General features: G+C 37.7%; 1 protein-coding gene across 1 annotated transcript in view; it reads right to left on the bottom strand.

Annotated features, from left to right (window-relative positions):
- Positions 1 to 12,281, bottom strand: part of LOC120630865 (2-hydroxyacyl-CoA lyase 1) — a 13,329-nt gene continuing 1,048 nt past the window's right edge. The window contains exons 3-12 of the mRNA XM_039900175.1: positions 11,576 to 11,717; positions 10,851 to 11,008; positions 8,695 to 8,841; positions 7,453 to 7,675; positions 5,918 to 6,078; positions 4,898 to 5,083; positions 3,538 to 3,723; positions 2,827 to 2,929; positions 2,111 to 2,243; positions 1 to 1,249 (exon numbers count right to left, since the gene is read on the bottom strand). Of these exons, the coding sequence (XP_039756109.1) occupies positions 1,030 to 1,249; positions 2,111 to 2,243; positions 2,827 to 2,929; positions 3,538 to 3,723; positions 4,898 to 5,083; positions 5,918 to 6,078; positions 7,453 to 7,675; positions 8,695 to 8,841; positions 10,851 to 11,008; positions 11,576 to 11,717 (1,659 nt within the window). The 3' untranslated portion in view covers positions 1 to 1,029. The remainder of the gene's footprint in view (positions 1,250 to 2,110; positions 2,244 to 2,826; positions 2,930 to 3,537; positions 3,724 to 4,897; positions 5,084 to 5,917; positions 6,079 to 7,452; positions 7,676 to 8,694; positions 8,842 to 10,850; positions 11,009 to 11,575; positions 11,718 to 12,281) is intronic.

Raw genomic sequence — 12,281 nt, forward strand, 5'->3', positions numbered from 1 at the left:
AACATTATTCAGTAGTGGGAATCGAACCCACGGCCGTGGGCTCAGAAAGCAGGGTCGCTGCAAACTGCGCCAATCGGCCGCCAAATAATATGAGTGGTTTCATTTGAAGATATAATAATAATTCAATCTGTGGGAGATATTTTGTAAGGATATTCTACATACAATCTTAGCAAAGAAAGAAAGAAACTAAATGTGTGACATTTTCAAGCACTTCTCAACCGTAACAGCAATGCTGCTTCGTAGTAGTACGTCTTCGAAAGAGCTCTTGAACAAAAAGCTCTACTACTAAAAATATACAAGTATGTATAATATAGTAATATATATTGTATGAAAGATAGTAGCAAATAAAAATATATTTAAAATTCTTAGAAAATTTTGCAAGCAGGTTTTATTTTGATCCCCGCTGGCCCAAATTTACCCAAAATTTAATAACGAAAATGAATATGAATCAAAAAGAGTTAAATTTTAATCCTAAAGGCCTCTTCACACGCCTTGTAAATCATTAAAGAATTCTTCAATTTTAATAAATACATATACCGCGCGGCATGAAGCGGACTTCCTTTTTCCCAGTACAAACGCGAAACTGTTTCATGAATACTATAGAACTTTAGTTTAATCGAAGTGCGTCGTGTTAGAATACGCATGCAATGCAGATTCTTGGAACTGCGGTAATGTTGCGTGTAGCAAAGACGTGTGCATAGGCCCTTTAATTTCTTTGGGTCTTGTAAAGGTTTGTGATACATCAACTAATACTTATATACACATCGACGAATAAAAAACTGCAAGAGAAAATTAATTTGCAAAGTCCGATTTTAGCACAGAGTATTTGATGCTTTGTAATACGACCGTTTTGAATTAGTATTAAAACGTTGTGCCGTAACTCTTAAGCAATGAGGTTGTTTTTATTGGAATGGTAACGTTATTAATACGGTTATATTATGCAAGTATAGACCGGAATGTTTTTGTGAGTGATATGAGTATTAGTTGATCCACTTTGTGTACAAAAATAAGCAGTACGTATTTTTATTATCACAGTTTGGACTCTGTGAGCCAGTTAAATGCTTGTGGCTTTCTGCTAGCCTGAGGGTCGATTAGTATGTTGATGATACTAGGTCGGTCGGTGACTTTGACAGCTTCTTTGAGGGCCGCCTCGATTTCCGGAACGGTGCGGCAAAGATGGCCGCTCGCGCCGAACATTTCCATCATTTTCTCGTACCGCACTTCCGTCGATAGTGCTGTTGGTGGTGTGCTGAATGGACAAAAAGAATATCGAATAGACAAATGCTATCAAAACAGTTCAGCATTGCAGCGTGATAAAATATCAAACCATATTATAAAGTGCGCTCTGTTGTATCCAAATAACAATCTCTTCTAATACAATGTGTAAATGAAAACCGAAATAATACTTCACAGACTTAGAGACTTATCTGTGAAACCAAAAACCTAATAGTTTTTGAGTAAACAAACAAACTTAACATTGATATTTATAATATTAGTAAGGATAAGGATTATCTTATGATCTTATATATTATGGCGAAGTGGTGGTGAAGCCTAGTAAGGACTTCGGCTTCTCATCGGGGTACCAAGTATAAATCACACAATAACTTTTCTAAGTTATGTGCGATTTGAGCAATTGAAATATTTATTTATTTATACACTTTATTTGTACACCACAAATAGTAAAAAAGAACAATGGACACAACAAAAATAAACTTAAAAAGTAGGATACAAAGGGCGGCCTTATCGCTTAGTAGCAATATAAATGTATAAATAATATAATGTATAATAGAAATATCACTTGCAACGGTGTAAGAAAACTCTTGAGGACTGCATGCTGCATTTGTGACGTGTGGAATCCACTGATCAGGACTGAGCTAGCGTGGTGGACTATGACCTAAACCCTTCTTATTATGAGATACCCGTGTTCTTTAATGAGCCGGTAATGGGTTGAAATGATGATAATATATGGTGAACTCTCAGACGTGCAGATTTCGTCACGATCTTTTCCTTCAGCGGTAAAGTAGTTATATTTAATTAATCAATACGCACATAACTCTGAAAGATAGAGATGAATTATATTAATTTGGAAGTAAAATAAACCAAAAGCTACCATTGTGCAAGATCTCCGCTGGATTGCAAGTCCAGCATAACTTCTCTCTCGAGACCGCCATAGATGCCATTGTTGTTGACAATGACGATGATCACTGGCAATTTGTAGCGGAACATTGTCTCGATTTCCATTCCTGTGAAACGACGATAGACATTAGATCTACGATGCTCAAAGTGGCATATTGCAATATATAAAGAGAAGATACATAATTTCAACGCCTTAGATTACATGGTAAATGCCAAAATGTTATGGAGGGCTGCAAGTGTGGGTACATTTTTCCTTGTGTGTGCTATTACAGACGATAAACTATCTCTGTGCTAAATTTCATACCGATCCATTCAGCGGTTTCTCGCGTGATTGAGTAACAATCATCTATACCAAACCTTCGCATTTATAATATTAGGAGTGTCAATTTAAAAGAACAAGACTAATGCCTTTTTTCACTAAACTTAGGAATCGCCTTAATGGAACGTCTAATGATATAGGCTATGTCAAAAGAAAAAATAAGGTTTCACCAACTCTTACGTGAGAACTATTTGTGAAAGTTGATGTAGTTGAACTAATTAGATTAGGCGTTACTTATTAAGGTAATGCCTTGTTCGTAGTTAGTGAAGATGGGCATAAGTGGTCAATACGTATATTTACTCGCAAGTTTGCCTCTTGAAAGTAGCTTTACTTTAAAGCGGTAAAGTAGCGTTACGCGAAGTGTTACTTACCCGAGAAACCGAAAGCGGAATCGCCTTCAACGCAAATAACTTTCTTTTCTGGAGCGTAGTCGCGGCACCACATCGCTGCGGCCACTGCGAAACCAGGACCCACCTGAAAACCACAAGTATATGTTTAAATTCTGAGAAATGCGGATAAGAAAGACTGAAAGCATGTGTGGCGGCTGGACAGAGTAAGAATCGTGGCTGGTGGCTGGATGAGAAAAGCAACGGTTTCGTGGCTGGATGAGGAAAGCGCTCAATCTATCTGGTGGCTAAACAAATGAAGAATCGTGTGTGGTGGCTAAATAAGGAAATCTATGAAGAAAACGCAATCACGTGTCGTGGCAGGATGATGAAAGCGCGGAATCTTGCGCGGTGGGTGGATAAGAAAAGCGCAGAATCGTGTGTGGTGGCTAAATAAGGAAAACGGAGAATTGTGTGTAGTGGCTGGATGAAAAATGCGTTTAATAGTGAGTGGAGGCTGGATGAGGAGAGTGGAGAATCGTGTGGGGTGGCTGGATGTGGAGAGTGGAGAATCGTGTGGGGTGGCTAGATAAGAAAAGCGTAGAATCGTGTATGGTGGCTAGATAAGGAGAGCGGGGAATGCGGACAATCGTGAATGGTTGATGGATGAGTAAAGTGGAGAATCTTGTGGTTAGATGAGCACTCTCTCAACAAACATCCAGCAGTAAACGCAAACAGGTTGATGGTGATACTTACACCCATAGTTCCAAATGTGCCTGCGTCGAGCCGATGTCTTGGTTTGTTATTTAAAAGTATCCCGCGGCCGATGTCCATAGTATTGGCGCCTTCACTCACTATGATGGAGTCTTTTGGAATGTTTGCCTGAACCGCTTTGAACACTGCATAGTAGTTCAGTGGCAATGACTTACTGCTTGCTTGTTCCTGAAAAGTTCTTCAAAATTTAGTTTTTAAGTAATTTTTACACAAATCAGCCTGCAAATCCACATTGATGCAGCATCAATGAGTACAAGTTTAAAGTACCACTTAATAATAATAGTAAATTCTCTTTTTATCAAATAATAAGCAGAAAGGACGAAATACAAATATAAAAGACACAAAAGACACTTTAGTTCTCAGTAAAAAGTTTAGTTCTCAGACACTAAAATTTCTTAGCTCATTTAGAGCTAAGAAATTTTTACAACAATCTATAAAACTTATATATTCCAATCAGCAGCTTTTACAAAAGCTTGCGAACTGTTTTTCTTCATACAAACGCATAATTTAGCAGCCCATCGCAATTTTTTGTATCTAGATAACAGTCGCTATTGGTACTCTAATGTTACAGATGAATCTGTTCTTTGTCTCTGATAGCATTTTATTGTTGATAACTTCAACGTGACGCAAAATGCGAGGAATTTCTGCATATGCATTACTGGCATACATTTTAGAAATCATCATTTCTACCGCGCCCTTCCCTTTCAAAACCAATAAAATTACCAGTAGATATTACACATTATTGGCATACGTTTTAGTATCACCAGCATTTAGGGTCATTCAAGAGTGCCGTGTGGTGACGGTCGATAAGAATATAGTTGTCACCACCCCTTCTCTTCCCGTGGGTGTCGTAGGAGGGGACTAAAGGAACATAACAGAGAAAGGGCAGTAGCATCCGCTGTGGTCCCCGGGTTTGACACCACGGACCAAACAGTCCCACCCAGCGACCCGCCTGTAATTGCAGGCGGCGTTGAAACCACTGTAAAGGGCCATAGCCCTGATCAGTTACCCCGAGCCCCCATTACAGGAACTCCGATGGCAAAATGGGCAAACCCTCTCGTTGGGAGAGGCCTTTATTCCATACACAAAATAGATTATTCGAGCAGTGGATTGTTACAGGCTATTGATGAAGAGGCAGATATACAATCTCCCTATAAGCCAGTATTACATTGCTGGCAGATGTCCAAGGACGGAGTTAAATACTTACCATTGCTCGTTTCCTTGTTATTAAAATAAAGCAAAATCGCCTATCCCAAATAAGTTAATTAAAAACATTAAAAAAGTCAATGCTCGAGAATTACTTCGGTAAGTGGCAATACTGCAATGATCGTAAACAACATACTTCAACAAACTGTGTGTTCTTCTTCTGTTTCTCACTGAGTGACTGCCACCAGCTACTCGATGGTTGGAGTGAGTACTTCTTCTCACTCAACTTGCGTGTGAGAGCTTCTACGAATGGCTTGATATCGGAATGGACTGCCACTTCGGATTTCACGCTATTATGGAATTCTTCGGGTGAAATATCCACCTAAAATATACTAAGAATAAAATGAAGAAAAAAAACATGCTTTTATCCGACATCTTTTGGTCTTCTTTTATTTATATTATAGACCTTATAGACCAATAATTTGACGTTTAACGGCCGATTGGGCAGCTACCTTGCTTTCTGAGTTCAAGGCTGTGTGTGGGTTCCCACAACAGGAAAATGTTTGTGTGATGAACATGAATGTTTTTCAGTGTCTGGGTGTTTATATGTATATAATAAGTATTTATGTACCTAGCAATAATGCTCATAAAATTCATCAGTCATCTTAGTACCCATAACACAAGCTACGCTTACTTTGGGGCTAGATGGCCATGTGTATAGTCGAAGTGTATTAATTTATAATGACCTGAAATTTGTGACACCCTGCGTAGCTAGCATGAGTAGGAGACAAAAACTTTATCCCATGGTTGTATCCACTGACAAAGGATAAAATTTGCTATTCCATCAGCCAAAGTATGGTAACAGGGAAAAAAAGTCTACTCTTACGCCCAGGGCCCGACAGTGGATAAAAAAAAACTTTAGAAGATAAACATTTTGCATCCCACCAGACAAAACCTTTTTGTATGTTTTTATAAAAGATTGACGAGCGGTGATGTGGGCAAGTCTTTTGCTTTCGGACAATACAGGAAAATCGTGAGTTAACTTCATGCCTGAGTGAGTTCTCCGTTATGTTCTGAAGGGCGTCTACCATCGCACTTAGCCAGCGGTCTTAACCCTTCTTAATCTGGGAGGAGCTCAGACTGCGCTCTATAGTATACCGGTGATGGGTTTATCATTATGATGACAATTAAAGGATGACATTGGAAAATTGTTTACCTGTATGATTTTAGCGTTGGGCGCGTATCGTGGGGGTTGTCCGAAGTGGAGCATCCAGTTAAGACGCGCTCCCAGTAATAAAATAACATCTGCTTTGAGTAACGCTTGGGTACGTGCCGTTGACACGCAGTACTGAGAATCGTCGGGAACTACGCCTTTGCCTACAAATTTAACGTTTTCAACTGATTCAAACAACATAAAGATGCAAAAACTATAGGCTTACTAAATTATTACTAGTGCTAGCTGGCTGGTTAAAACGTAATGGAATGATGATATTTGGTGTCAGAATTTAAATGTTTTTTGTATACCACAATTGGAAATTTGATATTATTTCAAGACCAAAAGTAGCCTCTGTTTTCCCTCGATCTTTCAACTAACTCTATGTCAAAAAATGTCTATTGGTTGCTTAGTTAAGGCGTGCAGGAAGGACCGACAAACATTTCTGCGCGTATAATTAACGTACCTGTAAATAACTTTTTCCTATAATCGTATGACATGCGGAACGCTGTGAACGCTGTGTGTGTGCGCTCCTCCATGTGGAATCATGTATCATGAATTTAGCCAGTCGATAGGTACACGGGAAATTGATTTGAAGGGATTTACGTAACAGCCAACTAAGTAGGGCAAATTCCATCCGTATCGACGAATCAAAATGGTGGATAAGAAGGCGTTACTTTCCGGAATTCCATTATATATTATGAAAATTAAGCTTAATTCTCCTGCTTCGAAAAGTCAACATCTTCGGATTCCTATCACTTATTCATTGTAAAGTCAACTTCTCCTGAGGATGCTCCGGTTTCGAAACGTGCGTAGATGGAACATTGCCGAAGATCTGTTTGGTGTAAAGGATTGAAGAAATTATAAATTACACCATACAGATTACATGCTTTTCGCGGAGTATAGCAAATTAAGCTTAATTTTCATAATAATGAATGGAAATGGCTTCCGAATGAGTTTTACAATTCCCTTGCATCTCGAATGCATTCACAAATGCCTATCGAAAAAGTTGACTTATATCGACCAATCAAAATGCTACTCCAAATTCAATTCTTCAATCCTTCACACCAAACAGATCTTCGGCAATGTTCCATCTACGCACGTTTCGCTCATAAACCGGAGCATCCTTAGAAGTTGACTTTACAATGAATAAGTGATAGGAATCCGAAGATGTTGACTTATAATTTCTTCCATACTCTCCACACCAAACAGACCATCTACGCACGTTTTGCTCCGAAACCGGAGCATCCTAAAGATATGTTGAATTTACAATGAATAAATGATAGGAACCCTGCCCGTCTGAAGGGCATATTTGCCGGTGTAGTTAACTATAAGTACATAAGGCTTACCTACGCCTCAAGTAGATGGACACAGGATGGTACTTTGTAGGACGTTTACCACCTACCATCAGATCAGCTGTTAGGTGCGTAAATTTTTACTATAAAAACCCCAAAACCAGGGCTAATAAAAAAAGAGCCGTAAGAGTATTACAATATAGTTGTTTTTTCTTAGTCGAAAATTATACTGATAGTTTTTACCCATAGGAGTCGGTAAGAATGGTACTTTGGTAGTTTCCACTAGCTTGCACAGAGACTCCTCGGCACGTCCATAAGCGGCACCCTTGCCTACTATGATCAGGGGACGTTGTGCTTTAGAGAGCAAGTCTGCGGCTTGTTCCACAAGCTCTGGGTTCGGATGAGCAAGTTTAACAAGCTCAGCATTATAGTAGTCTAAAGGTACTTTGTCTTCTTCTGCTTCGGCCTGCAGATACATTATAGAAATTATTATAAAAAGAACATGAGATAGGCTTGAGAACCTTAGGCCTTATATGAAAAGGGCGCCAAAAGGCTCCTGGGGAAATTAATTAAGACAGCTAGATTAATTCACAATAATTGTCTAAGAAATAAAAAACTATAGTGACTATTAAATTACATAAAACCCTAGATGTAGATCCTCATATTTAAAAAATAGCAAATAGTTTATTCCTCAAGAATTACTATAACAGAGTTTGCGATTAAGAAATTATTGGATATCTATCGACCAATTAAAGTTTTATGTCTGCTAAAGAAAGATTTCTCCATGTATAAAAGGAGTAACATAAATTAAATTTACTGTGCAACTGATAGAATAATTAACAGTATGTAAACATTAAGGGTCTCAGAAATAAACTCCGAATCGTTAGCGCTGTCAGTTGAAGAGTGACAAAACACTTAAACATAAAGGACAACTGTTATACCGTTATACCACGCTTTTTTGTCAGGCCCTAAGGTTTATTTATTAGAGAACAAGAACTGCCAAAATGAAAAAAAAATACTATTCACGACAGTTTTCTAATAAAATTAAGTCATTAAAGATACATAATGAAACAGACCTTAAGACCCGGCTAAAGTCACGAATATAATGCGACAAGAAACTTTAAAGCAACAATCTGTGCGAAGGGTCTAGAAGCGGTGATAGCCCAGTGGGTAAGACTCCAGTTACAATTTCAGAGGCAATTAAATATTACTTACTTTTGCATCTACTTTGCGCCGAAATAAAACATTAAGAGGAAACCTGCGTGCCTGAGAGTTCTCCAATTTTTTTTCAAATGCGTGTGAAGTCTATAAATCTGCACTCGACCGGTGTGGTAAGCTACGGCCTAAACTTTTCCATACAATAAATAAACAAAAGGGACGTTTGACAGCAGTGATTGCAAGATTTACGCCTGTCGCGAGATACGTAATCACCCTGCGGTGCCCTGTAGTGGGAAGGTAGTGGGTTAATGATGCTGATTATCATACCGACAGGAGAGTAGCAGGCATGTCCAAGTAGGATACTCCGGGGCGGCCAACGCAGGCGTATCGCACCGCCTTCTCTACGTGCAGCGGTATGAGACGCGGCGACGGAGGCCGGACTGCGTACTTGCTGTACATACGACTCGACTCCACCTGTAAATCATACTCATATAATAAGACCTTGACTAGTCGACCGGTCGACTTACAAGAAATGGTCATAAATTAGTGACATCTGCATATCGTCTGCGAAAGGTACGGAAGTCATTTGTGGGATATAAGCTTTTATAATATGATTCCTAAGGTAATTTTGGACCTACCAATGAATAAATTTAAAGAATGTGTTAAACACATTTATTACAGCGAGGTTACATTTGATGAATTTCTTAATGACAAGGTTGCTTGGAAGCAACCGGCTCCGCTTTCATCTCTCACAAGATAGAAAAATGAATGTTAAAATGTAAAATGTAAGATTTTGATGTTGGAAAAGAGCAACTGCTGAGGTTCTTGCCGGCTTCTTCTCGGTATAATCTGCCTTCCAAACCGGTGGTAGAGTCACTACAAACAGACAGACTTGACGTTTCAAAAGTGCTTATATTAGGCCTACTTGAAATAAATGAATTTTGAATTTGATTTTTTTTTTGAATTTGAGTAGTTGAGATTTTTGTCTGGGGAAATAATATCATGTTGCTTATTTCAGCATCAAATCAGAATTACTGCAATGCTGTGGTGTACTCGGGTCTGAAGGGTGCGGTTTCCGGTGTAATTACAGGCACATGAGGCTTAACACCTACCCCTTAGCTTGATGGACACAGGGTGAGGGTATCACATTGCAGGGCGTGTTCCTTGCATGCCCTGTTTATATGCAGCTATCATGCTATGTTTTCCAGCTATCATCAGGTTGGCCGTCTGCTTGAACCGTCAATTATTACTATAAGAAAAAAGGCCTGCCTTCTCTTACTCTTTGGTACAAACTAATTTATTAACACTAATAAGGCCAAGCTTAAAATGTACTGTGATAACGAAACAAATTGTACAACTTAACAAAAAAATTTTAATCTTTGGGCAATGCAATAGCATTTTAATGTTGCATTCTTTTTTCATTGGTTAACGCGAGCGTTGCTTTGGTTATCGGAAATAAACTATAGGATTACTAGCTGACCCCAGCGCCATCTGTCGGGCTGATTTGGGAATCTAAACCCTGCCACCCAGACGCATACCGACAAATTAATTACCGCTAATGAAGGAGGCGCCACTGACGCGCGCACTCCGTACCCTCAATGTGATAGCCGAGAAGACGGATTTATTTTGTTGAACTCTGAGTGAACTCACAAATATAGCGATTTGGATTTTATCATATACATTATAGTTATATATATTATTAAAATTTACATAACATGCTGCATTGTCGTATTAGGATAACTTTTTCCTGTAATGACAAAAATGTAAGATGGGGAATAAATAAATAAATAAATTTTAATCGGTCCAGCCGTCTAGGACGAGTTCATTGACAAACACACGCACACAAGAAATATATATATAAAGATTAATTCATAAATTTAATATAATTGTACTAATTTTCAATATATAATAATATTTTTTTTTAAATTTATTTCTGTTGTCGTTATAATTTTTACTCATGTGGCTTTTTTGCCTGTAGTAATAGCATTCATTATTATTATAGTTTCATAAAAAAAAGTTGGTATGTTTAATGGCGTACTAAACAAGTGTTGAGATGTTGTTCTATTAATACGTACAAGGTTGACTGTTCCGTTTGTTAATTTAGGTTTAAATTACAGTAGGTAATTTTAAGTATTTACATCACTTGTATAGTCTGCGTAACAACTTGTAATCTCATATCTTTTAAAATAGGCATAATAATCTTAATCTTTTGCCATACCATTATCTATCTTTGATGGGTGATAAGTTTTTTTTACCAATTTTATCATAATTTATAAACGTATGACGTAATTTATCGCAAGATCACAGTTAATATATTATATGATATTAGAAATTTGCAGATTTAATTTCTCGTTATTATATTGTTAATTAAAATGCTACTTTATTTTAATCTTTACATTTAGTAATATATGAAATAAATTATGCAAATTCCAATAATCTTCAAATGAAAATCATAAACATTTTTAATAAGTAATACGAAATACCTGCAACCACTCTTGGAAACCGCCAATACCCTCATGGTCTTCCGGACAGGAACCAGCTATTACTAAAAGGGGCCAGCAATTCACTTGTGCATTAGCCATGCCTCCTATACAATGAAGAAGCCCCGGTCCTGATACAACTAGACATACTCCTGGTTTGCCTGAAAATTTAAGAATAGGGCTAGACTGTTGGTTCTTTATAGTAAAAAATCACAGCTATAAAAATATATATTTATTCCATCATCATCGTGACATTAATAACCCATTATCAGCAGTCGCGTGCACAGGGTTTTTGACCAGGGTATGCATAAAGAAGCATGATGGCATGAAATTAAAAAAAATCTTTCTGAGACATACATAAATTCTAGGGTGCAGTGCTTATGTACTGAGGCTGGCTGCCGAGGGGGTTTTAGTGGGTAGAAATCCCACATAATCCAAATTCTCCCACGCAGAATTGGGTATCTTTTAAGAAGATTTCCGCCCCGTCAAAAGAAAAAAAAAAGGGTGCAGTACTTTTGTGCTTGTATGAAGTGCACGCCACTACAGCCCACTAAAAGGCTCAGGGCTACTCTCAGAATAGGAAGGGTTTAGGCCATAGTCCACCACGCTGGCCAAGTATGGATTGGTAGAGTTCACACACCTTTGAGAATATTATGGATAACTTTTAGGTATGCAGCTCTCTTTACATTGTTTTCCTACTTTTATTGTGAATTGGTGAATATAAATACCTGTTAAATATCCAATGGCTTGAGCTGCATAGCATGCGGCTTGCTCATTGCGCATGCCTACATACTTAAGTCCTGCAGCTTGCAATGCAAGTGATGTTTCAATGACAGGAATACCAACAATGCCAAAAACATATTCAACACCCTGTAACAATAGAATTTCCGACTTGAAACAGCGGTAAATTATTTATTACAAGACTATTACATCCTTAACTATATAGTCATAATGCAATGCTTTAAATAAGCAGTAAGGGTGCAATGGCACTCATGCAACATTTTCCTTTTATAATTTTCCTTAAACTATGAAAAGTGTAAGGGCAAAGTTTTGCATAACATTGTCTCAATAATTAAATGTAATCTTTGAAAGGATTGATATTTTACATCTAATAAAGACAATTCTAAATAATCATTAATAAAAGAAAGTTATATGGTTCCACAGGTTTATTTTTTAGATTTACAACCAATATATTTGTAGTCATTTTTGAGTTTGCACATTACAAGCAAAATTAGAAAACTCTAAAATTTCCTCTTTACTTTTCTAAACCCTTTTAAAATATCAAGTCTTTCTTTTTTTCTTTGGAAGGCAGATTCTACCAGTCATTCAGCTGAAGTCAGCAAAGAACTCAGTTACTCTTTTCACATCAAGATTTTTCAATCATATTTCTATCTAGGCAGAGATTAGCACATAGCAACTGCTTTTAAATGACCT

Source organism: Pararge aegeria, chromosome 17 (assembly GCF_905163445.1).
Source record: "Pararge aegeria chromosome 17, ilParAegt1.1, whole genome shotgun sequence".
In the NCBI taxonomy this organism is placed as follows: domain Eukaryota; kingdom Metazoa; phylum Arthropoda; class Insecta; order Lepidoptera; family Nymphalidae; genus Pararge; species Pararge aegeria.